Source organism: Ammospiza nelsoni, chromosome 5 (assembly GCF_027579445.1).
Source record: "Ammospiza nelsoni isolate bAmmNel1 chromosome 5, bAmmNel1.pri, whole genome shotgun sequence".
Lineage (NCBI taxonomy): Eukaryota > Metazoa > Chordata > Aves > Passeriformes > Passerellidae > Ammospiza > Ammospiza nelsoni.
In genome coordinates, this window is record NC_080637.1 from 6,051,528 (window position 1) to 6,076,735 (window position 25,208).

The following is a 25,208-nucleotide window of genomic DNA, read 5'->3' on the forward strand; positions in this document are numbered from 1 at the left end:
CTTTAGTAAAGACTAAAAAGGTTTTGGTTGACTTTTATTTTAGCCCATCTACACTACATCAGCAACTTTACCACTGGGAGGGTAACAGTCTGCTTTTCACTCACAGGCAGGATTTAGGGTTGCATTGTACCACATGGGCTCCAGTAGAAAGGAGAAATCCCATCCTGTGGCATTCAGGGGAAATGTAACACTTTGTGATGAGTGTGATATAAGTGCTGAGATAAATGGAGAAGGGGAGAGAGATGGAGCTCATTGTTTCTATTGTAGTTCCTAACCAAGAGTTGACAGAACTTTAATATTAAAGTCACACTCATTGCTGTCACTACTCATAATGGACTGTCACTTTTTCCACTCCAAATTCCTATTGTCAGCTGTTTGAAAGTCAGCTCTAAAATGAGGCTAAAGTAATGACACAGAGCTCCAGTGGTGCAGCAGTGTATTTTAAAGAAACTGAGATTTTCTTTTTGGCTGAGTCATGTTTTCCCCCATTGTTAAGAAATAAATAACCATTGTTTATACCTGTAACTTGCTATATTTCAATCAGCCACAAGAATAGTCAGCAACCATAGGGCATTGCCTTGCAAAGGCTCTGGGATAGTCCCTGTGAAATTAGCTGGCTGGCAGCGAATAATTCCTAGCTGTGAAAGGTATTAAAAACTAAAAATACCCTGTTGGCTGTAGAGATAAAGAACCCAGGGACCCAACAGCCACGGAGGCTGGCTGCCTCTTGAGCAGGGTTCATGGGATATCTAAAGAAGCTTGCCACTTCCTGCACAATATTCCTTATTCAGGGAGAAGGATTCAGCCTGCAGGGTTGTTTAATCCAGCACTTTTTCTGAAGAGCTAAATATGTTTCACAAAAATTCATGATTGTGATATCATGTGCTAAGCTTCATTATAATGAAAAAGTAGAAGTGAAACTGCCTCAGATGATTAAGATTTTAAATCACTCATTGTAGACGGCTTAAGGAAACTTTCAGACCTACTGACTCCCAGCACTGTGTAATGTCTACATGACCACAGATGCCAACACAGACAGCCAGGCAATGAGAGCTGGAGTGTGCAAAAATAGCCAGAAATCCCCAAGTTTGATTTGTAGCTGTGTAGCTGTGCCACTGATGTGCTGTATTGACCATAGGTGAGTTGGTCACTCATCATCTCTGTTATCCTGTTGTTTAAAATAAGGGTACTGATGCTCCTCTGCCTTTGTAAAATGCTTTTTTTAGATCAGTGGATCAATATCTCTGTATCACTCTAGGAATTATTACCATCTGTAATGATGATAAAAAAAATCCTCTTATCCTTATCACAGGAGCACCACATAACAAATTATTCTGCTGTATTGCTAAGTGCAGATTTATATATCAGATACCAGAAAGAAGTCAACTGGGTTAATAGCATGCACTGAAAAAACCTGCTAATAACATGTAGAGAGAGTTGGATATACCATGAAAATTGTGAGAAAGCTCAAAATGCATTTTTCTACATCTTCTAGGCTCCTAATTGCATGATTTTTTAACAAAACATTGCCAGGCACATGGGACAAGCAAACATTTCTGCAGACATTGATTACAAGGATTGTTTTTTTCATTCTTTCTTTGCTTTAAGAGCAGGTTAGAAATGGAATAGTGAGATACACCATGGTGAGGCAATTTAATTTCTTGAAAATCCATTCAGAACTTTCAGATTCAAGGGTTTTCTGGATGAATTAGTAAAAGAAAATTAGTATTTGCATCACAATTAATTGCAGGGAAGGATAGGTGAGGGACTTTTATGCTGGGGTTTTCTTTCCTCTGTATATTTACTGCTCCTTTCTGAGCCAAAGTAATATGAAGTGCCAGCTGTGGCAACACCCTAGATTAAGGGTTACTTTCTGAATAGTGTATCAGTAAGTGATGGGAAGCAAGGACATGGAAGTGCTGTGTTTTCAATAGCTCTTCAGAAGCACGTCCGTGCCTTATGCCTTTTGCTGCAATGTGGTAACATTTTCATTTTTTCCAATCATTATGGCACATTTAATTTTGTTTTCCCTTGCTGAAACTCTTTTGCAGCTGGGAGGGAAGCAACACATCCAACTGACCAATGTCTCTGCTGGCCTTTGGCCAGTGGCTACATCTCAGATTTCCATTACTGCAGTTTTGCAGCAATCCCTCCCAAGAGGCAATCCTGAAATGAAATAATTTGCAAGAGGCTCTATTCCAACAAGAAGATCATCAAGGCACAGTTAGAGAGCATGGTCTTTGGTACTCATTTAATTCTGGCTTTGTGTAAATTCCACTCCTGAAGTCTGTGCTTTGCAGGGTGGGTAATTGAATGTCCAATTAGAAATGCTTCGAGGGAACCATGAACTTCAGGAAATTTAAAATCTACAACCTGTCATCTAGTCAGTAGTCAAATCAGTAGAGCTGAAGAGCTGAGACAGTTACAGGATGTGCCTCTTGTTACCTTTATGTGCCTGATATGCATAAACTGAAGAGCTTCACTGTGGCTTTTTCAAGTTATTTTCTTTAGACTGAATTGTTGCACTTGGTCTCAGACCTGTCATTGTGTGTCTTAGGTAATACTTAACAACCAGATGTCACTACAGTAAACAATTTGATGTACAATTTAGTTTGTAGATTAAATGTTTTTTAGCCACCAAGACAGATTTTTGTGTGATGTCTTCATTAGAAGGCTGTTTTCCAGGATGCTCTTTCCTTCAGACTGGGCTGTATTAGAGCAGGAAAGGAAAAGGAAAAGTCTACTTTGCAATCTCAGCTAGAAACATTTTAACCCAACTAGAGCTTATTTTTATCACACTTCAATTTCCATAGCTTTTTATTCAAGCCTTATCTTTTCTTTAAATAGAAGCTTTCATCTCAGAGGATCCCAACTACTCCTTGCAGGAGTATTTGGCAGCTTTTCACTTTTGTTTCTTTACAGAAATTGAAGAAAAACTTGTTTACAGTGTCCTGGGAAGCTGTGGTGCAACCATTACAGCACCAGCTGCGCAGCCAGCGCTCTCAGCACTGCGCTTGCTTGGGTGGCTTTGGAAATCTCTTGGGTCTCCTTCTGTGTCAAAACCCTGGTTTTAGACTTCCAAACAATGTCTCTGCATTTTGCATCTCCCTTTGGCTTCACTTTAAATCCTCTGGTAGAGCACAGTGGTTTCACAAGGGAGGTTTCTTGTGTAGGTGTGAACCTTACCTGAAGCTTCCATAGATAAAAATGTTCTCCTTCACTTCTCAGTCAGGAGTTGATGTTGTATTAGGCTGTGCAAGAACTCCTGACTGAATGTTTCTCAACACTTCTAGAAAAACCTGAGATGAGAAGAATCACATGCAGCAGGAGCTGAAATGAGGCAGAGCTGAGCTTTTTTAAATATTTCAAATATTCAGTCACTCCAGCAGCAAGCCCTAGGTTTGGGATGGCCAGGATCAAGGAGGAGGCCTATCACATTTGACTGCTTTTTCAGAATTCTCATTCAGTTTGTGGTGGGAGAGGGGTAAGGAGTAAGTTTAGATGTTCTCCCTGTGAGTTTAGATGTTCTCTCAGCCAACGTGGCAGATGTGATAAAATTTCTCCCATGCCAGGGCTGGGTGCCTTACTCCAATTCTGCCTGGAGAAGGAAATTACTTCCAGCAGCCTTTCCCCAGTCACTCATTAATCTGCTCTAGGGGGTGAGAAGGCAGCCTTGAAGAAGCAGCTAAAATTCTTAGATCTTCTCTCTCCCTCCCCTTTCCTTCTGTCAGTAATTCCTGACATTTTGAAACCAGAGCTGATAAATAAGTGCGAGGTGTCTTGTAGGCTGGCTGTTTTTACAAAACTATCTATTTTTTGGTGTAGCTAGGTAGCTGGGTGTACAAACTGAAGTTATTTCAAGCCATTAGCTATAGAAACATCCCCCTCTCTATATTTTCCCTCCCAGAGATACCACAGCTCCAGTAAGAAGGGAATGATTGAATATCAGGACTCGGTGGGGTAGAACAGAAATAGTTTGCTCGTAGCTGTGGGTTGGGAAGACCTCGCTCCATGGCATGCCAATCAATGCCATGTTTCATAGGGTGAGGTAAGAGGCCATGGAAATCTTTCTTGTTTCCTTGCACCACAAGGCATGAAATCTGATTAGTCCTGTCCTCTTCTAATTGTGATTTACGGTCCTGAAGCTGGCAGTGTGTTCCCAACAGACCACCTGCACCCGTGTGACACAGTGAGTGAGAGAGTGCTGGAAAGGCTTTTCCCAACCCTTCAGAAACATAAAGAAATGAAATCCAGTGTCCTTGAATTACTTCTGATTAAATTCTAGGTGCCCAACTAAACCATCTTCCTCCAGTGCATATGTGCCCCACAGAGGATAATCAAGGTCCTGCCATTGACCATGGCAGCAAATACAAGCATTTCAGAACAGCTTTTTCTGAACACCTAAAATATAAATGCAAAGTGATTGAGTTAAATAGACCAAATCCTGTGACATAGACTAAGCTCTCATCCAGTGTGGCAGTCTGTTCATGAAGGAAAGGAGTCCATAGTTCACACATAATAAAATAGATATGATCTCATATTCCACGCACAATAAAATATATATGCACACACAATAAATATATAAATGTTGTGTGTGTGAGTGTCCAGGCTTGGTAGCTGAAAAATAACCCTTGAATGTGAATACACGTAGTAATGTCTGGATGGTTAAATTAACAAATGGTTAATTGGGGCACTTGATGGCAACCTCTTAAAGTTTGGGTTTTCAAATAATTCAGAAATAACATTGTGTACTGAATTTTTGCCATGTTATTGAGGTAAATTGGAAATTTACTGTGGAAATGGCCACTGTCTATTGGTGGGAAATGGCCTGCTGAATGGAGATAACAAGGGGACTTAACCTTGTAGCCTCTGGCTGGCAAACCCTAATTAAAATGCAGCCCCATCCTCTCTGTGGAATGCTGCTTCCAAATGCTCATATTCAAGCTGCATAACCTCATTCATCAGGCATTCCCCTTGCCCAAGGAACAAGTTTCTTTCAAATTGGTACAGAGATCTGCTACAAAGGTCTTTTTGCTCCATGACAAAGGCAACGAGACCCATGCAAATGGTTTTGGGCTGAGGAGTGAGGAGGAAGGCTTTGCAGTGGTGTTGGGCACTGAAAGTACCCAACAGCTGAGCCCTGTGGTTAAAGAGAGAAAGCTCAGGGGAGGGAAGGGGCAGTCTGCTTTATCTTGAGAGGAATGCAGCTTTATTTCTCTGCTGATTCACATTTCTTTTGAGACCTGCTAATTGCAACATCTCTCAGTAAGTTACTTACAGCAGAACTGCTGGGGAGAAATTGTGATAAATGCATAAACTGTGTCTTACTGATTTTTGTTGACATTTTACATGCTTCTCATGCATTTGAAACCTCCATTCAGTAATTGTCACTATAGTACACACTCCTGGATAGTGAGAACCAAAGTGACTGAAGCAGTTTCTTGACCATTATCAACAATATTATTCAAGGCTCTGCATGGGGTTCCTTGCCTGCCCTCCAGTATATCTCCATTTGTGCTCATCCCCCACTGAATTTGCAAGACAAGAAATGAATAATGCTAATAACAGAAATGGTATTAAGAGAGATTACTTTGAGACTGATGGTAAATTTGGGCCTCTTTAATTTTAGTGCACAGCAGCAATATGGAATCTAGGAGAAGTACTGTATATTATTTACCCTTCTACTGCACATTTTGTCTAGATTGCTGTACAGAAAGCTGGTTTGTTACATCATATTCTTTGACAGAAATATGTTGCTGAACAAGACTAGTATAGCATTATGTGGTGTGGCTAAAGAGTAGTGAGACATCATCAGCTGTTTTGTTACCTAAGAAATACAGAAGGTCACAATGCTGTGGTGAAGTTTGGGTAAAAGAATTTTGATTTCTGATTTTATGGTGCTCATCTATCGGTCAGAGCTACATAAGCCAGTTTAGGTTCTTGTGAATCAAGGGCCTTTACATTAAAGAGAAAACAAATACCGCATGATGCAAAAATGCATTGACTTTATTTTCATGACTAGATGTAGTGCTTTTGGGTAATGATCAGGCATTGCTTTCTCTTACTGTTGTTTGATTAAAATGTGAATACAGTCTTGACTTGATAATCTTACCAGGTACACACAGAGCTAAAAAGAAAATGTATTCTATGCCTCAAATTGATTTGCATAACCTAAACAATCTGTTGCTTGCTGGATTGCAAAATGGTTTATTTTGCCCATTGGCCACAGGGGCAACAATATTGTATTTTTGATGCCAGAATGTAGCTTTCATGCATTAGCTCTAAAATGACAATATGCTTTAGCCTCTCAGTGCTTAGATCTGCTTCATTTGGAAATCTTTTAAGTAGTAATAATAATAATGTTTTGAGGAAATTGAGTGGAACACTAAATTATTCTCTGAAACCTAAGTTCAAACTGTGCAAGGCTAAGGGAGCTGAAAATCAATGCACTTTTAAAGTCATTAGAGATCACAAGTGAAATAAGTCTGTGTTGCTTTAGCTAAGCTTTTAGTGTGCCATGGTATTATTACAAAATCAGCCTGAATCTGCATTAATTTCACAGTCTTTTTCTTTAAGATGCCCAAGGGTGCATGAAGAATAAAATGTAAATCTCAGGAGGCAATGTTTTTATTAGCCAAAAGGGCAGTGAGTCATGCACTGAAAACGTTGACCTGCACCATGCCCAGTGTAGGTATGGCTGACAATAGTAAAAGGGTGGAAAAATAGCCCAGGCATTAGCCTACTGGCTTTTCATTATGATTTTAAAGGCTGAAGAGGTGAAAAAAAGAGTGATTTTTTCAGTTATTCATGCACATAGCTTCAGAATTGTTCAATCTGGCAGTAGCTTTCATGGATCAAAGAATTATACTTGTACCTAGAACTCAGAGAAACAAATACCATAAGGATTTTTATTTTTAAAATGTTATTTTCTTAAATGTTGAGATTCCACTTACATTACTGAATTTGTCTGAGTGTTTGCACAAATAGTCACAGGATACACAGTGGTGTTTTTCTCATTCTTATTTGTATGATACTTCTGGGTGCATCACAGTAATTTGTGATGTTATAGACCCCTTTATTAAATTCTCAGTTCAACTGTCAGTGATGCCGACATTTATTCACTATCCACAGTTTACCTACACAAAAGCCAGAGCAAGCAATTGTTAATGCATGGTCTGAATAGATTTAACTATGCAATCCAAAGGCTACATAAAAGCCTTATTTATTTCAAACCCTGTGGCTAAAGAACAAAAACAGTAACAAAACAGAACAAACAAACAAATTTTAAAAAAGAAAAGACAAAACAAAGCAAACAAAAAATTAAATAAAAACCTTTCTTGTCACCCATCTCCACCTAATTTTTTTTCTTTCATCTATGGTCAGATTAGCAAGTCAGCACTGTCAATAAATAAACTAGAGAAGTTGTTTATTTTTATGTACTACTGAGAACAGTGTCGTCTTGTGGCCGTTCTCGTAGACTGTGTTGGTTTAACAAGCGTCCAACCCTTTTGTCTTGTTGTTTTTTGTCTTTCCTGCTCCCTGTCCCCTTGTTCCCACAGGCTGTGCGTTTGTCACATTTTCTACAAGGGCAATGGCACAGAATGCAATCAAAGCCATGCACCAGTCTCAGACCATGGAGGTACAGTACTGTATCATTTGCCCTTTCTTTGTTTTCTTTGTGCAAATGATTGCGAATGGTAAAGCCATGCTCTCCTGGATCAGATCAGACACATGACAATCACAGATTCAAATTTTTTACCAGCTCACTCTACCTGTCTTTGTGAAGCTTTATTTTTATCAATCACGTAAAAGAGCACAATGAGGCTGCTGTATGGTATCCAAACACAGCTCTCAATCCTATTTTCAGTGGCATTCAGCAGAAAATATAAAAGCTGTGAATTCCACTCCTCAGTTATACTCAGAGTATCTCTGATGAGTAAATTACCTCTATTTTTAACACACGTTCCCCCTAAGAAAAATCTTAGCTTCTTTTAAATAGATTTCTAAGTGTTGCGGTTTGCACTGCTCTGAGAAAAAGCTCAAGAGATTTAACATGGCCACACTGAGTTACTAGTGCATGTGTTTTTCTGCAAATAGAATCTCTTTTTAAGTTAATATTATTTCGCCTCCTTCATGTAGCCAATAAAAATGCTAATGATGACAGAGCATATCGGAGTGTGGCACTTCCTGCAGAGCACCATCGTGGCTGGCCCCTCACAAGCAACACTCTTCATTCCCTCCAAACTGCCTCTATGGCCTCGTATTTTATCATGATGAGCAGCTCAAAACTTTGAACCAGTTCACTCAATGTGACTTCAGCTGCTGGCTAGTGATCTGGTCACTGGAGTGGTTATTGAATGCCACAGCTTGTCTGGCAATCTCAAAACTTTTTTCAGTCTGTGATTTTTGTCATGGTCTTTCAGAATTTTGCACAAAAAACCGCACAAGTATGAAATCTTTACTTACTCTGGATCTTCTAGCTTATCATTGGAGAGTGCATGTTATACTGTATTATGTATACTGTATCTTCGTGTAGTGATGATTTTTCTCAGAGGTGGCATTGATGTTATGTGCACTTGTTTCTTTATTTTTTATTTTATTTCTTTTTCCACCAGGACCTTTCAATTTTTTTTATTTTTTTTTTTTCTCTCAGTGATTTTCCTTTGCAATGCTCTAGTCTCCCAAAGCATGCTGGGTGCTAAACAATCATTATTGCGTCATGTCGTTGAGCTGCTTTGTGTAACGAGCCAAGGGGGGACACCAGGGGTGGGAGGGTGGACAGAGGACAAGGAGGAGGAGAAGATAAAACCCAAGCCAGTGCATGAAAATGTCACTAACTGTTTCCTGTATAGTACAAGTAATGATATCAGCATTGCAAAGCTGTTGTCTTTCCAAACATCACGTTTGAATTTGGTTGAGCTTCTTTTATAATCAATGTGTTTTCTTTTCAGTGCAATGCATTTTTAGACCCTGGGTATACAGTTTTAGTTGAGAATCTGCCAATGAGATGAGAACAAATGAAATTATCTTTACTAGAAAGCTGCTTTTATACAGTCTATGCAGTCTGATAGTATATTGTGAAAAAACTGCCACTTTGAGTCTCTGCAATAATACCTGTAGTAATTTGTCTGCCGTGCACTGCTCCATTAATTCAGATCTATATGTTTGCTGGGTTTGATTCCAAGTAAAAAAGAAATGTTTATTGGTAATATTGTGTTTTACCTATATTTTCCATGTGTTTTAATGCATTTTTCCATCTAGCAAAATGAATTTTACACAGCTCTACTTTTGAAGATGATAAAATAAAGACATAACACCTCCCAGACAAATTCTCCCACTCCTCTGTTGTATGCAGCACTCCAAAAGAGGCTGCATTTTTGCAGGATACTCTTAATGAGATTAGTTCTGTAGAATAGTTACTCTTGGATCAAAATCCCTCTCAACACCTTTAGAGACATCATCAATGAGATCCCCAAATTGGCGAGGCAATTGCAGATAGTTTGCCCTTTGAACATCTGGGTCTTTGCATCAGTTGAGCTTAGGCTGAGTCCCTTCTTGGAAAGAAGCTCCCTCTCCGTGGAGGAGGGACTCAACGTGACCACAGAAAAATGTGAAGGCAGCACCAGCTGTTGGGAAGAAAATGGCACTGAATGGCATGGAAATGTGAAGCCATTGAATGAGGAAGGGAGATGCACCTTGTGTTTGTGCTGGAAGCTTCCCCTCAAGCTAGGAAATAGAAGTGCATAAAACAAGAATCACCCCGTAGGCAGGAAAAAAAAATATTCTCACTTTTGCCAATACTCTTCTAGTGAAAAGTTAAAGTGGGTTGACTAGTGTTACACGTCAAACCTCAGCCTGAAACAGCCATCTTGGACACTTTGGTTTCATGTTATTTTGCAAATAAAAGTGGGCTTAGGGGAAGATACGTTGTACACAATTGCATTTCAACCCAATTACTACAGATTTTTCCCCTCTTTTATTATTTTCAGTTCTTTAGCATGCATCATTGACCAAAATGAATTTTCAAAGAGGGCTAAGAAAGAACAATGGGGTTGTTAAGTCCAGATAAACACGTCTCATAGAATAATGCATTCTCTTACTGCTCTTTCCACCTGACTTACTGACCTGGTTAAATCAACTGATTTTTAAAATATGGTTGCTGCTTTAAAGTGCTCTTCTATTTCTTTTCTGTGGAATTTTTTTGTTTGTTTGTTTGTTTAAGTGATTCAAATGCAGCACCAGTAGAAGACACTAATTTGTTATCATGGAGTAAATTTGATACAACAATAACAACAATCCTTTTCTCATATAGAGCCACTTGCTAGATATAATCTCAGTCTTCAGAACGTTTGCTTTCTTGAAAATGATGAAGTGATGAAATATAGAGCAGACAGTGAAAAAATGAATTATAGATTCATAAATTGCAGAGATATTGTTTTTATACAATTTACTGACATTTAAGCATTCATAAATATGTCAGCTGTAGTGTTGAATGCTGAACTACCAAACTGAAAACCAAAATAACCATATAATATTTCTTCCTTTGAAACTCATTTCTATTTCTTTGGAAATATACTTGATTCTCCTGTACATCCAGGCAGAAGGCAGTACATTCCAGTTGTTCTTAGCCCAGTGTTACCAATAATGTTATTTGTAGCTTGTATAAGATAGAAACAGCTTCCTTTTTTTTTTTATTAGCAAAACCAGAAAAATCTCTCTCACATCCTCTACCCCCTGGCTCCTTTTTCTTTCTTCTTTTTTCCTAAATGATCTTATTTTTAATATTAGTATAAAAATCACTAGAGAGAGGTAATTGTGTAACAAGCCAACTCCTTCATAATCTTTATTTGATTGCTGGAGTGTTATGGATCTCCTTTCTTCCTCTCTGAAACACTAAAAGACATTTTTACAATGAAACACACAGGAAAGGAATTGGAGGTGGAATAATAAACCACAAGCAATGATTTTCTAAGATAATTCTAAAGGAACAGTGTTGATGGAAGATTATTATTATTATTATTATTATTATTATTATTATTATTATTATTATTATCATTATTATTATTATTGCTGCAGTTTATTTCATTATTTTATCTGATGATTGGGAATATTTTTATCACTTGTCCTGGTGTGAAGTTTTTCAGAGAAAAGGTACATGGCTGCTTTTTGTAACTAACTGAGCACAGGAACTTTTCTGAGGATGTTCACAGTGTTGTGAGAGCAGCCATGGGAAGAGTAGGTGAAGTAGAACCCTGCTCTGTATCCCTCACTATACACTTTGGCTCAAGCACTGCAGTGTTTCTTGGACTTGAGTCACTTATCACTCCTGCCATTGTGTTCGCATTGAAGTTAGACAAGAAATTAGTATAACAAAGCATGGCAAGGGAAGTTATTCATTGGGTGCTCTGAAGTTGAAAAGCAGTATGAAATGGATTGACAGACTCATAAAATGCTTGAATTAATTTGAAGAACTGAATCATTGCAGTATATAGCTTGCTTTCTTGATCTGAGAAAAATTAAGACTTGAAAGGTTAAAATATGAAACATTTCTTAGCAGGGAAAAAAATAGAGAGAAATCAACAGAGACATCTTTCGTAATCACATCTCATTGTCTCAGTGTCTTTGCCCAGGAAAGCCCAATTCAAAGTCCAAGGGAAATTCCAGTTTACCTCAAAAGTCCATTTGGTCTGTGACCTCCAACTTCTTCCCAAGGGTCCCTCAGCCATGGGTGAGGAATAGGCTGCAGACCAGACCTCTAGCTCTTTCTTACAGCTTCCCTATTTCCTAAGGCATCTTACAGCCTTGCCATACCATGTAACAAGAGGCTGATAGAAGCAATAGAAGAAGTGGTGTCAATCAGGAATGGGCTGCTATCACCAGAACTAGTCCCTTTTGGTCTGCATCCTGCCCTTTGTTCACATCTCAAGGGTGCTTGGTACAAAGTGTGCCCGGGCGCGGACCGCAGGTGGGTGAATTGACCAGGGCTCCTTGCTGTGAACAGTGCCTCGCTGATGTAAATGGGTGCTGAGGTAAATCTGCTGCTCCCAGTCTCTTTAGGGTGCACACACCAGCTGCACTGAGCCTGATGGCACAGCCAGACCGTGGTTGGCTGTGTGGTCCCTGGCAGCACGGAGGTTGGACACCTCTCCCTTTGGCGCTGCCTCGGAAACAGACTGCAGACAAAGCATCGCGTCCATCTCATCAGCTGTGAAGCTTAATTAAAGAGGACTGGTACACTTTGCTGTCTCTGGCAGCAATTTTGATAGCTGGAAGGAAAAGAGAGCCTGAGGAAAGGTGCTTTATAAAAAGAGCTGGGGAATCAATAATTTCTCTATAGCCTCTTCATAAGAACCTGAAAAATCTTAGTCCTTACCAGTGACAAATAGAGGGTGAACGATCTGGCTGTGCCAGTGCCAGAGGCCCTACAGGACATGGCTGAGCACACGAGGAGAGGGTGGCCTGGTGTGATTTAACCCTTCTGTCTTTCCCAATCTGTCCAACCACAGGGCTGCTCTTCGCCAATCGTGGTGAAGTTTGCTGACACCCAAAAGGACAAGGAGCAGCGGCGTTTGCAGCAGCAATTGGCTCAGCAGATGCAACAGCTCAATACTGCCACTTGGGGAAACCTCACAGGTCTTGGAGGACTCACACCACAATATCTAGCTGTAAGTTCACTTCAGAGGTGGTGGCTGTATTATGCTCTATTTATTTTAGGACCATGGTAAATCCCTGCAGTAAATTGCTAAATTGTCCAGGATACACAATGAGTTTTCTTCTGGGTGTGTTTATCTGCAAAACAATTCACAGATTCATAGAAAGGTTTGAGTTGGAAAGGACCTTAAAGATCACCTAGTTCCAACACTCCATTGTAAATAAAATTTTATTCCATTAGTTTATTTGGGGTTTTGAATGCTAGAGTCTGGTTTTTGTAGCTGGAATAAAATTAAAATTCTTCCTTAGGGGAGGACAGATAGGCAGCTGAACTCTGTAGAGGCCATATCCATATGGTACAGCCTCTAAACTAGAATGTTGTGGTTCAATCATCAAATTTCCATATTTTCATTTGGAAATGGCTTTTGCTCTAATGCACAGTCCTGCCAATGCTAAACATGCATGGTTCATGTCCCCTCACACAGAAAGTGAATGTGGCCAGGAAAAGCCATAAATTTAAAATGGCCTTTTCCTTAGTCCATTTGTAAGATGAGAAACAGGTGGTAGCTGCTGTCCCTGCTGGAAAATCTGGAATCCACAGCCATATATCTTTGGTGCTAGATGGCCAAGAGAGGCTCCCCTTCATCACAGCTGAGAGGGAGCCTCTGCCTTTTGTGCCTTTGGAGTTGGGAGGTCTGTTTGAGGAGCTTTTGGATAACTTGGGGGTTCCTCATGGTTCCAAGTGAGACAAACATAACCTCACCAAGTACAAGGCCAAGTACAAGGTCCTGTCCCTGGATCAGGGCAATCCCAAGCACAAAAGCATGGATCAAGAGCAGCCCTGAGGAGAACTTGGAACTGTTGGTGGATGAGAAGCTTAACATGACTTGTCGATGTGCACTTCCAGCCCAGAGAGCCAGACACGTCCTGGGCTGCATCCCCAGCACTGTGGGCAGCAGGTCAGGGAAGGGGGTTCTGTCCCTCTGTTCCACTCTGGTGAGACCCCACCTGCAGTGCTGCATCCAGCTCTGGAGCCCCCATACAGGAAAGAGACAGGCCTGCTGGAGCAGGTCCAGAGGAGGCCACAAAGGTGGTCAGAGGGTTGAAGCACTTCTGCTATGGAGAGAGGGCTGGAAGAGTTGGGGCTGTTCAGCCTGGAGAAGAGAAGCCTCTGGGACCTTTGAGTTTTCCATGCCTGAAGGGGGCCTCCAACAAAGCTAGAGAGGGCCTTTTCACAGGGGCATTTAGTGATGGGACAAGGGGTAATGATTTTAAACTGAGAGAGGGCAGGTTTAGTTAGATAAGATACACAGAAGAAATTCTTGCCTGTGAGGGTGGTGAGAGAGTGGCACAGGTTATCCTGAGAAGCTGAGGCTGCCCCAACCCTGGAAGTGTTCAAGGCCAAGCTGGATGGGGCTCTGAGTGACCTGATCTAGTGGAAGGTGTCCCTGCCTGGGACAGGACAGTTGGAAGTGGAGGAACTTTGAGGTGCCTTCCAAACCAAACCATTCTATGATTCTATGAAATTGATGTGTATATATGTATTGTGTATATATAAATACATCATTTGTGTGCATACAATGTTTTGATACAGCGATATAAACAGCAATTTACCCGGCAATTAAAAATATATATTAGTACTGAGGTTGGCTAATTAATGCTGAATTAAGGCTAAATTGCTATATATACAAATCCCAGTCTAATGAATATCTGTGTGCTTGATTCATACAGATAATAAAGAAAAAACTGAATTCACAGGGGTGGGGAAGAATGGACCATGATTGACAGAGATGAGTTATGGTAACTACTAGACTACAGAGGGTTGTAATTAGTCACACTATGTTGGTTTAAATAGATTTAACACCTGGTTGTTAAAATGAATAAATTGATTAATTGTTTTAAAGCAGCCATGTTATTGAGTTTCCCTTGTGTCTCTGTGTTTCTTAATAGAGATTAGACATTAATATGGATTTACAGCATTGACTCTAGGGATGTTCATTCCAACAGCAGACAGAAGCAAGAGACTATATAAATGTAAAGGAAAGCAGAAATATTCCAAATGCGAAATGATAGCTCATTTTAGTTTTATCTTCATTTGTTACATTACTGTCAGATAGATTGCTGTGCTGTGTTGTTCATTTGCAGCTCCTGCAGCAAGCAACTTCCTCCAGTAACTTGGGTGCCTTCAGCGGCATTCAGCAAATGGCCGGTGAGTTAAAAACCCTTTCATTTTGCTCCTGCTATGTTTTGTGTTCTTAAGCTATTGAATTCTGTACCTCTAATAATCACATTGTCAGGGGGTGGGGGGCGTGTTGTGTATTAAATGTGGCAGATGTATTGGCAGGGGACAGCTCACGGTTCAGCGTCAATAGAAACACTTTCACCCCTCTTTCAGAACTGAAATTAAACCCAGTGCTCCCAGGTTGTGCAAACAGTTTGTCTTGCATTAGTCACCTGCCATTTGGCCAAAGTAACCAATTGTAAATTGCAGGAGAGCTCTTAGTCCCTGCAGCCGTATCCTGCCCTATGAAAAGTGTCAGGAAAGCAACAGCAGGATTACATTCTAATTTCCAGTGAGATTTCTGTGTCCTGAAAAATCAAATTAATGGCAGCCCTCAAACATTTTAATAATATGTGGTGAGGAAAAATGTTCTGACCTTTTTAATGAAACCCAAGATTACAGGCCTACCTTCAGTATGAATTTTCAGGCTCCTTTTATAATCACAGAAAATTAACTGGGTGCCTTTTTGACTTTGGAACCCTAGTTGGCAAAATTACACAACAGAGATTTTATGTAAAAGTATAATCTTCAGTCTGGAGGAAAAAAAAGAAAGAAAGAAAAGGGGAAAAAAGAATCAAAGTGTGAGCGGATTTGAAAGCCAGCTAGTTGGAGGGTTTCTTAGTAATGAGCTGTGTGCCAGTAGTAACTGATGTGTAGTGATTAGCAAAAGGTCATTCCCACTGTGTGACCTACCATGCTGATATCCTAACTTAACATGATGCTAGAGAAGGCAGCATGTGCAGTAAATCAGAGCACAGATGCACATTATGCCTGCCGTGAGGAACTGTTAAAAAGCTTTTTTTTTTCCTTGTTACAGGGAAAAAAAAAAGAAAGAATCACAAAACCCCTAAATTGCTACATTAGTTTATTTTAATCATGAGCCCGCTGAATCAATGAAATACAGCATTACGCTTGCTTCATTATCACAAAACAAGGGCTAAAATATTCAGAAGTCTTTATGAGCCCCATTTCTCATTCTTTTTTTAATCCTGATCTTTTGCTGCTTCTGGTTCTGCTTTGAAGGAAGCCTGAAATACTTTAACAAGTATATATATACCACACTGTATAGCTATACCCCACAGGTATTCTTTGCTCAATCGTTATATTATGCCATTATTGCAGTGACATCAGAGAATAATGTGAACCTGCTGTCTGACAATATAAATTGGCCTACAGATGACAATATCTCTGAATTATTCTCTCTTCCTCAGACCTGCTGGCAGTGCTTGCTGGTTCTATTATGTTACTCTTGCAATTTGGTGGTTTTTTTCCATCAAAATAATGTGTCTTAATATGATAAACAGAACAGAGCAGTTCAGCAACAGTTTTATACTTGGGAATTTTGGAAGTGGTTTTGAGCTCAAAGATTATGTTTTAATGTTTCATATTTGGTTAGGTCTACAAAAATGAAAGAATTGGGACACTGAGGAAAAATAATGTGATATCCATTGCTTTATGTGCACCTTAGAAGTTTTTGTTGCCTATTTCTCACTGTTAGTGTAGATTCAGCTTTGTTTTCAAGAACTGTTGAAACTAAGGATTTTAGTCAAGTATTTCCAGGATGAGCTTTCAATCCAGGATGTGATTTATTCTCTGAAAATCATATGGTCTTGAGACTGAAAGAAAGTCATCTTAAGAAATCATAGTGGCACATCATTGTTACTCGAGGGATATGCTTTTTTCAACTGCAAATTAGATTGCTAATGCACTCATCTGTGGGATAATTTGATGACTGACTGCCTATCTTGGAAAAAAATGTATTTTATATCTTATATTCATGTTATCAAAACAGCTTGAAGTTTACTCCTTTCCCCAAAACATGTGACTCGTAAATCTTTATGTTCAAGGTAAAATTAGTGATACAAAATTGTTCTCCGAGCTGCATCTCTACATGAAAATACCAAAGACTAAGCACTATTTCATTGTTAGAACTGAGAGTTCATGTCCTCTCCTTGGAAATCAGGCAGTACCATGTCATGCAGTGCATCTGGTATTAACAATTTGTATATTATGTTTCGCGAAAGGAATAGAAAGTACTCCTGTGCCTGCAGCAAGAGCTTGCATTACCAGCTGAAGCTATCTTTGAACATTTGTGAAGGCCTAGAGTTTTTTCACTTAAGCTGTACAGGTTCATTTCACAAAAAAAGAATCTAATATTTAATTCCATATTGCATGTAGTTTGCCTATTAATATAACATTTCAAAGTGAGGAATAAAATCCAGACACAACTGAGTGAGGTGCTAAAGAAGATCCATCACTGCAGCTTTCAAGTTCTTTGAACTTTGTGTTAGAGGGGTGCAACTTTTATCCTTGAAGTCGATGGGTGTGCTTACCACGTAATTCAGACACTAAAACTTTGATCAAAAGCCACATGAGCCATTGAAATTCCACCCTTACTTCCATGTCAGGGCTCTAATATCTCTTTTGTGCTTAAATCTTGATGAAGTCACGGTTTGCTACATTAGGACTTCTGAAACAGCTACCTCCTTGTAAAAATTAGGGCCCTTTGGATCTGCAAGTGTTTATTTGTGCTGCTAAAGCTTATGCTGTCTCTGCACAGAACAGAAGTGGCACAGCACACACCCCACTGCACATGTGAAGAGTTATTTGCTATGCTCAGTATATTATTTCTTAAATCAAAGCAATTTTCTTTGCTAGCAGAGCAAAGACACTGCTCTTCAGTGTGCAGTTTTAAATTCCCTTCCCCTAATACCATGCCTCAGACTGGTTAAAGAAGTTCTTACATTGCAAAATCAGTGTGGTTCTTTGATTTTGGTGAAGGGAGTGGGATTTTTAGGTGTTTGTGATTGAAGAGTATTGGAGTTTGCGTGGTTTTTTGCAAGCTGGGAATATAGTCCAAAGAAAAATGGGGATTTTTCTCAAGAATTCTCTAACATACAGATATTAATCACTCAGCACCAAGTGTAAAAGTGAGCACTGTTCTTGCTGCAGCAGCCAACTGACCCTGCTGTACATACAGCATTGTGTGAAGTCCAAGGAAATCACAAAACTGGTTTAACGAAAATTTGAGACCCTGAAATTTGAGGGACAAAATGCTGTAGCTTGCAATTTAGCTTTCCAAGCTTTAAGGTTCCATGCCTAATTCTGCACTTTAGTTTTATCTCATTTCTATAGAAAAACGAGATTTTCATGAAATCATTCTAGTTCATTAATCAAGCCAAAGAAAACAGTGTAATATTTTGAGACTGGCAATCAAGTTGGGAGAGCTGGCACTGGTGCCTTTGGTATTACAGTAATCCCCTGCTCTTGATTACAGGCACTAATTCTACCTTGCCAAAGTCTGCTCCATTGTCCTGTGTAAAACATGCAAGGACATGCATCCTTATGAGTGTATTTCATATCCTCATTTTTCCTCCCCTTCTCTGATAACTTCTAATCCTAATGCTAATTTAAAGGCAGTGTTTCCTCCCATGTTTTTCCTCTCATGTGTTTTCTCTCCAGCCTCAGTGCCTAGCCTGCATTTTGTCTTTGGGGAGGGCTAATAATATAGATGAATTACATTATGTGGTTTGATTGTCTTACTTTAAAAGACAATATAAGCTACATTAAACACTAGCAACCTTTCAAGCAAGCAAAAATTCCTCCTTCAAATACATACAAATTGCATGGGAATCTTAGTTCAAAGGAGATTGATGTTGCTTGAATGTTTGAATTGAATTTGGCTGGCACTGGAGCAGGTCCTAAAAGCTGCAGTTATTCAAACCAACCTGCCTGTTTAAGAGCTTGGGAATTACAATACAGATAGTGTAAAAGGAAGTTTACTATTGCTAGGGTGATTGTAGAAAATATTTCAATTTTTTCAATATTTAAACAATGCACAGTCTAGGAAAATTTTCTACAATCCAATAATGTCAAATGTTTTGGCAGGAAAAAATATTGGTTCATACAGCAATATTTTTGTATGTGTGACCATTCAAAACATAAAACAATGTACAGTACTCATAAAAAAAAACAAAGGGCTTCTCTTAATTTCATTGAACAGACAGTGTATTTTGTATTTTGCTTTCTGGAGTTATACAGGAGGGGAAACCATGGATTTTTCTTTTTCTTTCAGGTCCCTAAGCCCTTTGCAGCTGGGACTTTCTATATTTTTCCAATGTATATATTTTCTCCAGTGCTGTCCAAGTTCTCTCATAGTTGGGTTGCATTTTGGGTTGAACTTCTGGCCCTTTCTGAGCCCTGCTCCATCCATTCCACCCTTCTTCCACTACCCAAGCCAGATTTCCTCCTGTTGCAGAGTCTGTACGAGCAGATGGGTGAGAGAAAGTCTGTGAGGTTCTGCTTTCTGAATATTTTCCTCTAATTGTTGGATTGGCTCAGTGGATCTGGAGGGACCAGTTGGAAGCCAGGACCATCTGCACAGAAGCTCTACACTTTTGCATTGGCCAAAGGATCCTTTATATCCTCTGACTATTCCATGGCTTCATTCCAGCAAAGCCATACAGAAGAAGGATTTCTCCTGCTATGACCTCTTTAGGGATATCATATTAAAAGTAAAGGTCACTGAGAAACTGTTTCCAGCTCAAGGGAGATAGCTGTTTCTTAAAGATAACTAGCAGTTTTCAAAATGTTGACCTCAGGGACCAAAAACATTCAGCTTTTGTAACACTAATTCCACTGAAAGTCCTAGTTATTTTAACACATAAAATTAGCTTGCTTTTTTTCTTCTTCTTCTTTTAACTAATAAATTAAACAACTCTGTTTAGCATTTTTGGAGAGACAAAGTTTGCAGCAAGTTAGCCTGTTCACAATCCACACAGTGCTCCTTCTCAGAGGAAAAGGAGAGGCACCTTGAGAGGAAAAATCAGTGCTCAGCAGTCAGGAGATGTGCTTATTCAGGTGGTAAAAGTGCACGATGTGCAAGTTTGGCCAAGTCTGGGCACAATATCTGTAGCTCTGTGTGGGTTTTCCATAACCAGCAAATGGAGGGTGAGAGGGATTTTTATTGCCTTAGCCAGTCTGTGGATGGAATTCATCCAACTGAGCCTGAGTAGTTTGCAATGTAGGCATCCCATCTCCCTGCAATGTCAGTGAAGAGGGAGTCACTCCCAGGCAGTGATTCATCCTGCCAAGGCTGGGGTTAATCTATTGTATGGATATTAGGAAAACACTCCCTGTATTAGGAAGAAATTCTTCACTGTGAGGGAGATGAGGCACAGGTTGCCCAGAGAGCTGTGAATGCCCCATCCCTGGAAGTGTTCAAGGCCAGGTGGGACAGGGCTTGGAGCAACCTGGTCTAGTGAAAGATCTCCCTTGGGAGGGCTTTGGGCTTGGAGCAACCTGGACTAATGGGAAGTGGCCCTGCCCATAGCAGGGAGGGTGGAACCAGATGGTCTTCATGGTCTCTTCTATGAGTCAATGGTTCTATGATTCTTTTTTAGGATCAGATTATTTCATTACCCCCTCTCTTTTATTTGACTATAGCAATAGCCTGAGTGAGTAACTTTTTTTTGGACAAAGTTAGATCAGATGAATCCTTCCCACTAGGACTGAAGAACTTTTAATGGACAAAACCACCCTTCTTGCCAGAATGTGTTTGGAGCGTGTATAACCTGAAAATGGGCTGCAATCCTACATAAGTCAACAAATGGCTCTAGGAGTGTTTGAATTAGATGATCTTTAAGGTCCCTTCCAATTCAAACCATTCTATGATTCTGTGAACCTGCAGTCAGATTTAAGCACGTACTGTTAAAATACAGGGCAGAATCAATTGTGGACTTAAAAGTTGTTTTAAGGGCTTTGCTCAATCAAAAAGTAATTGGTCAGGCTACCTCAAGCACTTTTCAGATAAGCAGCTTTTCTAAAAGCAGCCACAGAATATATATGGTTTGATGGAGGTGGCACTTAGATCTCCTGTCTATTTTAATTCTTACAATATTGCTGGAATAGCCTCACCCTCCACACCTTTATACACATTTTACCATCAGCATCCAAAATGGCTGATGTCAGTGTTAGCAAATAGTTGCTTTTTAGCCTGAAGATGATAAATTTTACCTTAATCCACATTTTTTTAAGCTGCAGCCAGGATTTAATTCAGGTGGAATAAATCCTAATAATTGAGAAGGATAAAGTTTCCAAAGCAAAGGAAGTCAAGTCAGTGGGAACTGCTTGTGAGCAATCAGATTTGGTTCTGATAATCACCACTGACTTTCAAACTCTCCATGCATACTGTGCCACTCAATGTAGCTGGTGCCTTCCTTTTTTTGGAATTTGTGCTGTAAGCAAATCTCAGCTATTTTCTAATGTGATTTTATTATGGTTTTAGAAACCCAAGAGCTGATGAGGCCTAAGAAGTCTTGAGGAACTGCTTGTGACTCCGTTCCCTCCCCTACAAATACCCAATAATTCCAAATTTACAGTTATCACAGGAGAAAAGCTGCAGTGACTGAAACGAGGCAAATTACTTCATTGTATGAAAGTTTGTGTCAGAGGCAGCACAAGAAGTTGTAAAATGTAAATCTCGTGCTCTCAAATTTTCCCGTGTTTTCACAGAACTGCATCTGTGACTGTGCAGCACTACAAAAATTTCCTGTGAATGTGCTAATAGGCCTTATGAGAATGTTCTATCACCATCCATCTGTCACTTTTTAACAGGCCTGATTGGCAAGCACTTGTAACAACTGACATCTGTTCTCGCTTATTGATATGTAGATTTATGGTAATTGCTGTGAACAATAAGACACAAAATTACCTAAGGTGAACATTAAATTAAATTTTCATGCCCCTATCCTTATAAATAATTTTTTTTAAAATCTTAAGTTTCAAGCAAGGCATACTGTGCATCTGTTTTGTATATAATTTAATTGTTTTTTTAATCTGCCAAATAACAAAATGAAAGTTGAATTTCTTTGCGATCTTGAATATTTGCCAAGCTGATAGCACATTGGTAAATACATGTTATTAAAAATGGAATCAAACTGTATTGTGAATCTGGGTTTTTTAATCATTTCCCTTTAATTCCCAACATTGTCTCCATCATGAAGATCAAGAGTTATTCCTTACCCAGAAGGGTTTTTTTTTTCCTCTACAGGAAGATAATAATTTTTCATGTGCAGCTCTGCCTATAAGGCTGTTCCTCAGAGTTAAGCAATTTGCATTTCTTCAGAGAGAGGTGCATTTGCTGAGTGAGCAGCACTTTCAAATAAAATCCATCTACTCATTTGCTGTCCAGCTCTGTTGTGGGATTTGGGACTGTTTTGGAAAAAAAAAACTGTAGGATGTGAAATGTGTGAGGAGTGTGTGTGAAAGGGGAGAGACTCAGAGAGAGCAGATTCATCCCACAGAAATGCAGAACTGTACCTTAGCTGAGGTTCAATTGAACCAAAACTCCCCATTTGAAAGCAAAGCACTTTTGGGATCCGGGACTTCAGAACATTTGGTTTCCCTCCTCCAAATTTGTCCAAGCAAATGGGATGTTGACACTCCTGACAAGTTGATGGGAGAAACCAATAAAGAGGGAGCAGAGATGGTAAATTCCTGGGGAATGTGAAACAGTGATGACAGGACTTATTTTTCAGATGTTTGAGCAGACAGAGGATCGATCCTAAAGAAGATGCATATTAAGTGATAAAACTGTTGACAAAGCGGGCTCTAGAGCTCGCTGGGTGACAGTGTGTGCCATGAGCCCTTGCTGACACCCACATTTGGGTGCTCAGCTCAGTAGGGGTCTTTGCTGTCCTTCTCTCACTCAGGTGTGACAACAGCCAGCAGGTTCTTCTCCTGCAGAAACCCTGTAACACCTGCAGGTTGTTTTGTGGCCAGTGTCTTACAATCACTGCTACAGTAAAGCAAATTGGGTGAGGAGACAACTTCATCACCACCAAGATCTTGTTCATTCAGCTTCTTTGGGCTTTGAAACTCATTTGCCAAATTGATGGGTTCCTCCTGTTCTTATTTAGAAAAAAAAAAGTTTTTGTGGAACGAGGCAGTGATGGTATTTGTTTGGCATCCACAGAGGTGCAAAGGGTGATTCATGAGTGCAGAGACAGCAGTTGTTTGCTCTGTTGCATGATGGCCTTGTCTGGCCTAGGCTGTCCACTGGAATAATTCTGTTTTCATCACAATTATTTAATCCTACCATGTATACTATTTAAAAGTCCAAAGGAACCTTCACACAGAAGAAATATAAGCTGGTTATGACTGATCCTTTTGATGAATAACTAAACAGTGGGTGATAGAAAGCCATTCCTCTGGAGGAGAGCAACCCACTGCTTTCCCAAATCCTTGTTGCAGGATGGCACGAAAACACAGCCTCAGTGAAGATCAGCAATGTTTGCTGGATATGCTTTGCTGATTACTTATTCTCCTTAGGAAATAGGAAGGTAAATTATAATTTAGGACCAATATCAATCCAGGATGAAAATGAATTCCATATCTCATTTTGAAGGTTACTGACTGCTTTGTTTGCAAAGATTTGGGTCCTCATCTTTTCCATCCCCAAAATCTTGTTTGAAATAGTCTGCAGTCTTATTATCAATGCAAGATAATTCTTTGGTGGGGAAAAAAAAAACTTACACCCAAGGCAAGCCAGTAAGTCAGATGAATAATTAAAAAAAAATTTTAAAAAAGTATTGTTTGCATACATGTGAACTGTGTCTTGCAAAATAGTTTGAATTAGTAATGTTTGAGAAAAGCCTTATCTTTTAAGTTGGTCTTTAGCCTCCAAAAGAAACCTTAAAGAAGTTTGGTCATGTAATTTCTCCAAGTGTCTTGTTCCAGTTCCAGACTGTGAATTGGTGTATATTGGATCAACTAAAATCTTAATTCCCACCATTGCAACTGTGTCAGAAACTCCAACATTTGAACTGAATTTGAGACACCGACATTAGAACCTCAGTCAAATTAGGTGCTCACCTGAGGCCTGACCTGCCTGTTGGAACATGCTGTATTTAAATTTGGGGCTTTATTCAGAAATAGATGTTTATATCAAGGTTCATTTCACAATCCCTAATGCTGTGACAGTGAGAATCCATCTTTATGGAGATTATTGATTGTACTAACCTGAGTCTGCAGTACTTGTGTTTGAAAGTAGTATCACTCTCCATTATTGCAGGAGTTCTGAATTCCTAGAAAGTACCTCTCCTTCATTGCATTTTTTTTTCTTAAACATACTTCCCAAGTATTGTATTTAAATTCTCCTTTTTTGTTTTCATTATTTCCAGGTTGTTGTTAAGCTCCTCCATTTGAAATACAAAGTGTGCAGGGAGAAATAATATCTCTTGTAGGCAAACTAACATTCAGAAAAAAATCAGACAAGTTTCTCGGCATTCAAACTGGGAAACATGGGAAACAAACTTTATTAATCCCAATTATATGACCCTGTCCTGAATGTGTTTTAAATGCTAGTTATCTTCTTTATATCCCCTGTTGTGTCAGGAAATAATATTGTGCCTGGGCTTCATGCAGAGTTTAAATGACTTTTAATTCTACACTTCCCTTAGAAGAGGCACAAACCAGGTTTAATTTTCCTCAAGTACAGGCTGGTGTCTTAGGTGCATTCTCTCAACTCCAAGGTAGAGAGATGAGAAATATTCCTCAGGAACTCTGAGATGTGGTTTGAGATTATAGATGTTTTGGGAATGAAAAGAATCGAGTTTATTGGCACGGTACACCCCAAGCTCCATGACCATTGAAAACAGCACTTTTTGATGATTATGATGATGGTGATGACGATTACCTGTTTTAATTAACCCTCTTGTTTCCCCACACAGGCATGAACGCTTTACAATTACAGAATTTGGCAACTTTAGCAGCCGCAGCAGCCGCCGCCCAGACCTCAGCTACCACCACCAATGCAAACCCTCTCTCCACAACGACTGGTGCTCTGGGAGCCCTCACAAGTCCTGGTAAGAGCAGAGTGCCTGCTTCCAACACACAAACTTGGCAGTTGAGGGCAAGGCGGGAGTAGAAATGCTGGTTCCATGTTGTGTCATGAGTTCCGTGCTCATGTAAATCGTGAAGAGCCTTTAAAAGCTGAATACATCGTTGTTGCTGTTATTTTCAAGGTAATAACTGCTTTTTCAAGCAGTCCAATGTGGGCATGTTTGCCTTTCCAGGTTCATTTCAGGGGCCATTAAAGCCTAACAGACCCATCTTAAAAATCTCTGTGTGAAAATTACAATTGCATGGGAAACCCAAGATAAAATTAACTTTTCACAAAGAATTCAGAACATGACCAAATCCTTCCCATCCAAAGGAAAATCAGCTGAGGTGGTTCTTTTTAATCCCCAAGATACTGATCTTTGTTTCCCATCAC

The 25,208-nt window shown here is 39.6% G+C and overlaps 1 protein-coding gene across 8 annotated transcripts in view; it reads left to right on the forward strand.

The window, feature by feature from the left end:
* The window catches only part of CELF2 (CUGBP Elav-like family member 2), a 551,351-nt gene that overhangs the window by 484,556 nt on the left and 41,587 nt on the right, over positions 1-25,208 (forward strand). For all 8 annotated transcript variants that reach the window (XM_059471628.1, XM_059471627.1, XM_059471623.1 and 5 more), the window contains 4 exons: positions 7,560-7,639; positions 12,507-12,665; positions 14,797-14,860; positions 24,664-24,798. In XM_059471628.1, coding sequence (XP_059327611.1) covers positions 7,560-7,639; positions 12,507-12,665; positions 14,797-14,860; positions 24,664-24,798 — 438 coding nt within the window. The remainder of the gene's footprint in view (positions 1-7,559; positions 7,640-12,506; positions 12,666-14,796; positions 14,861-24,663; positions 24,799-25,208) is intronic.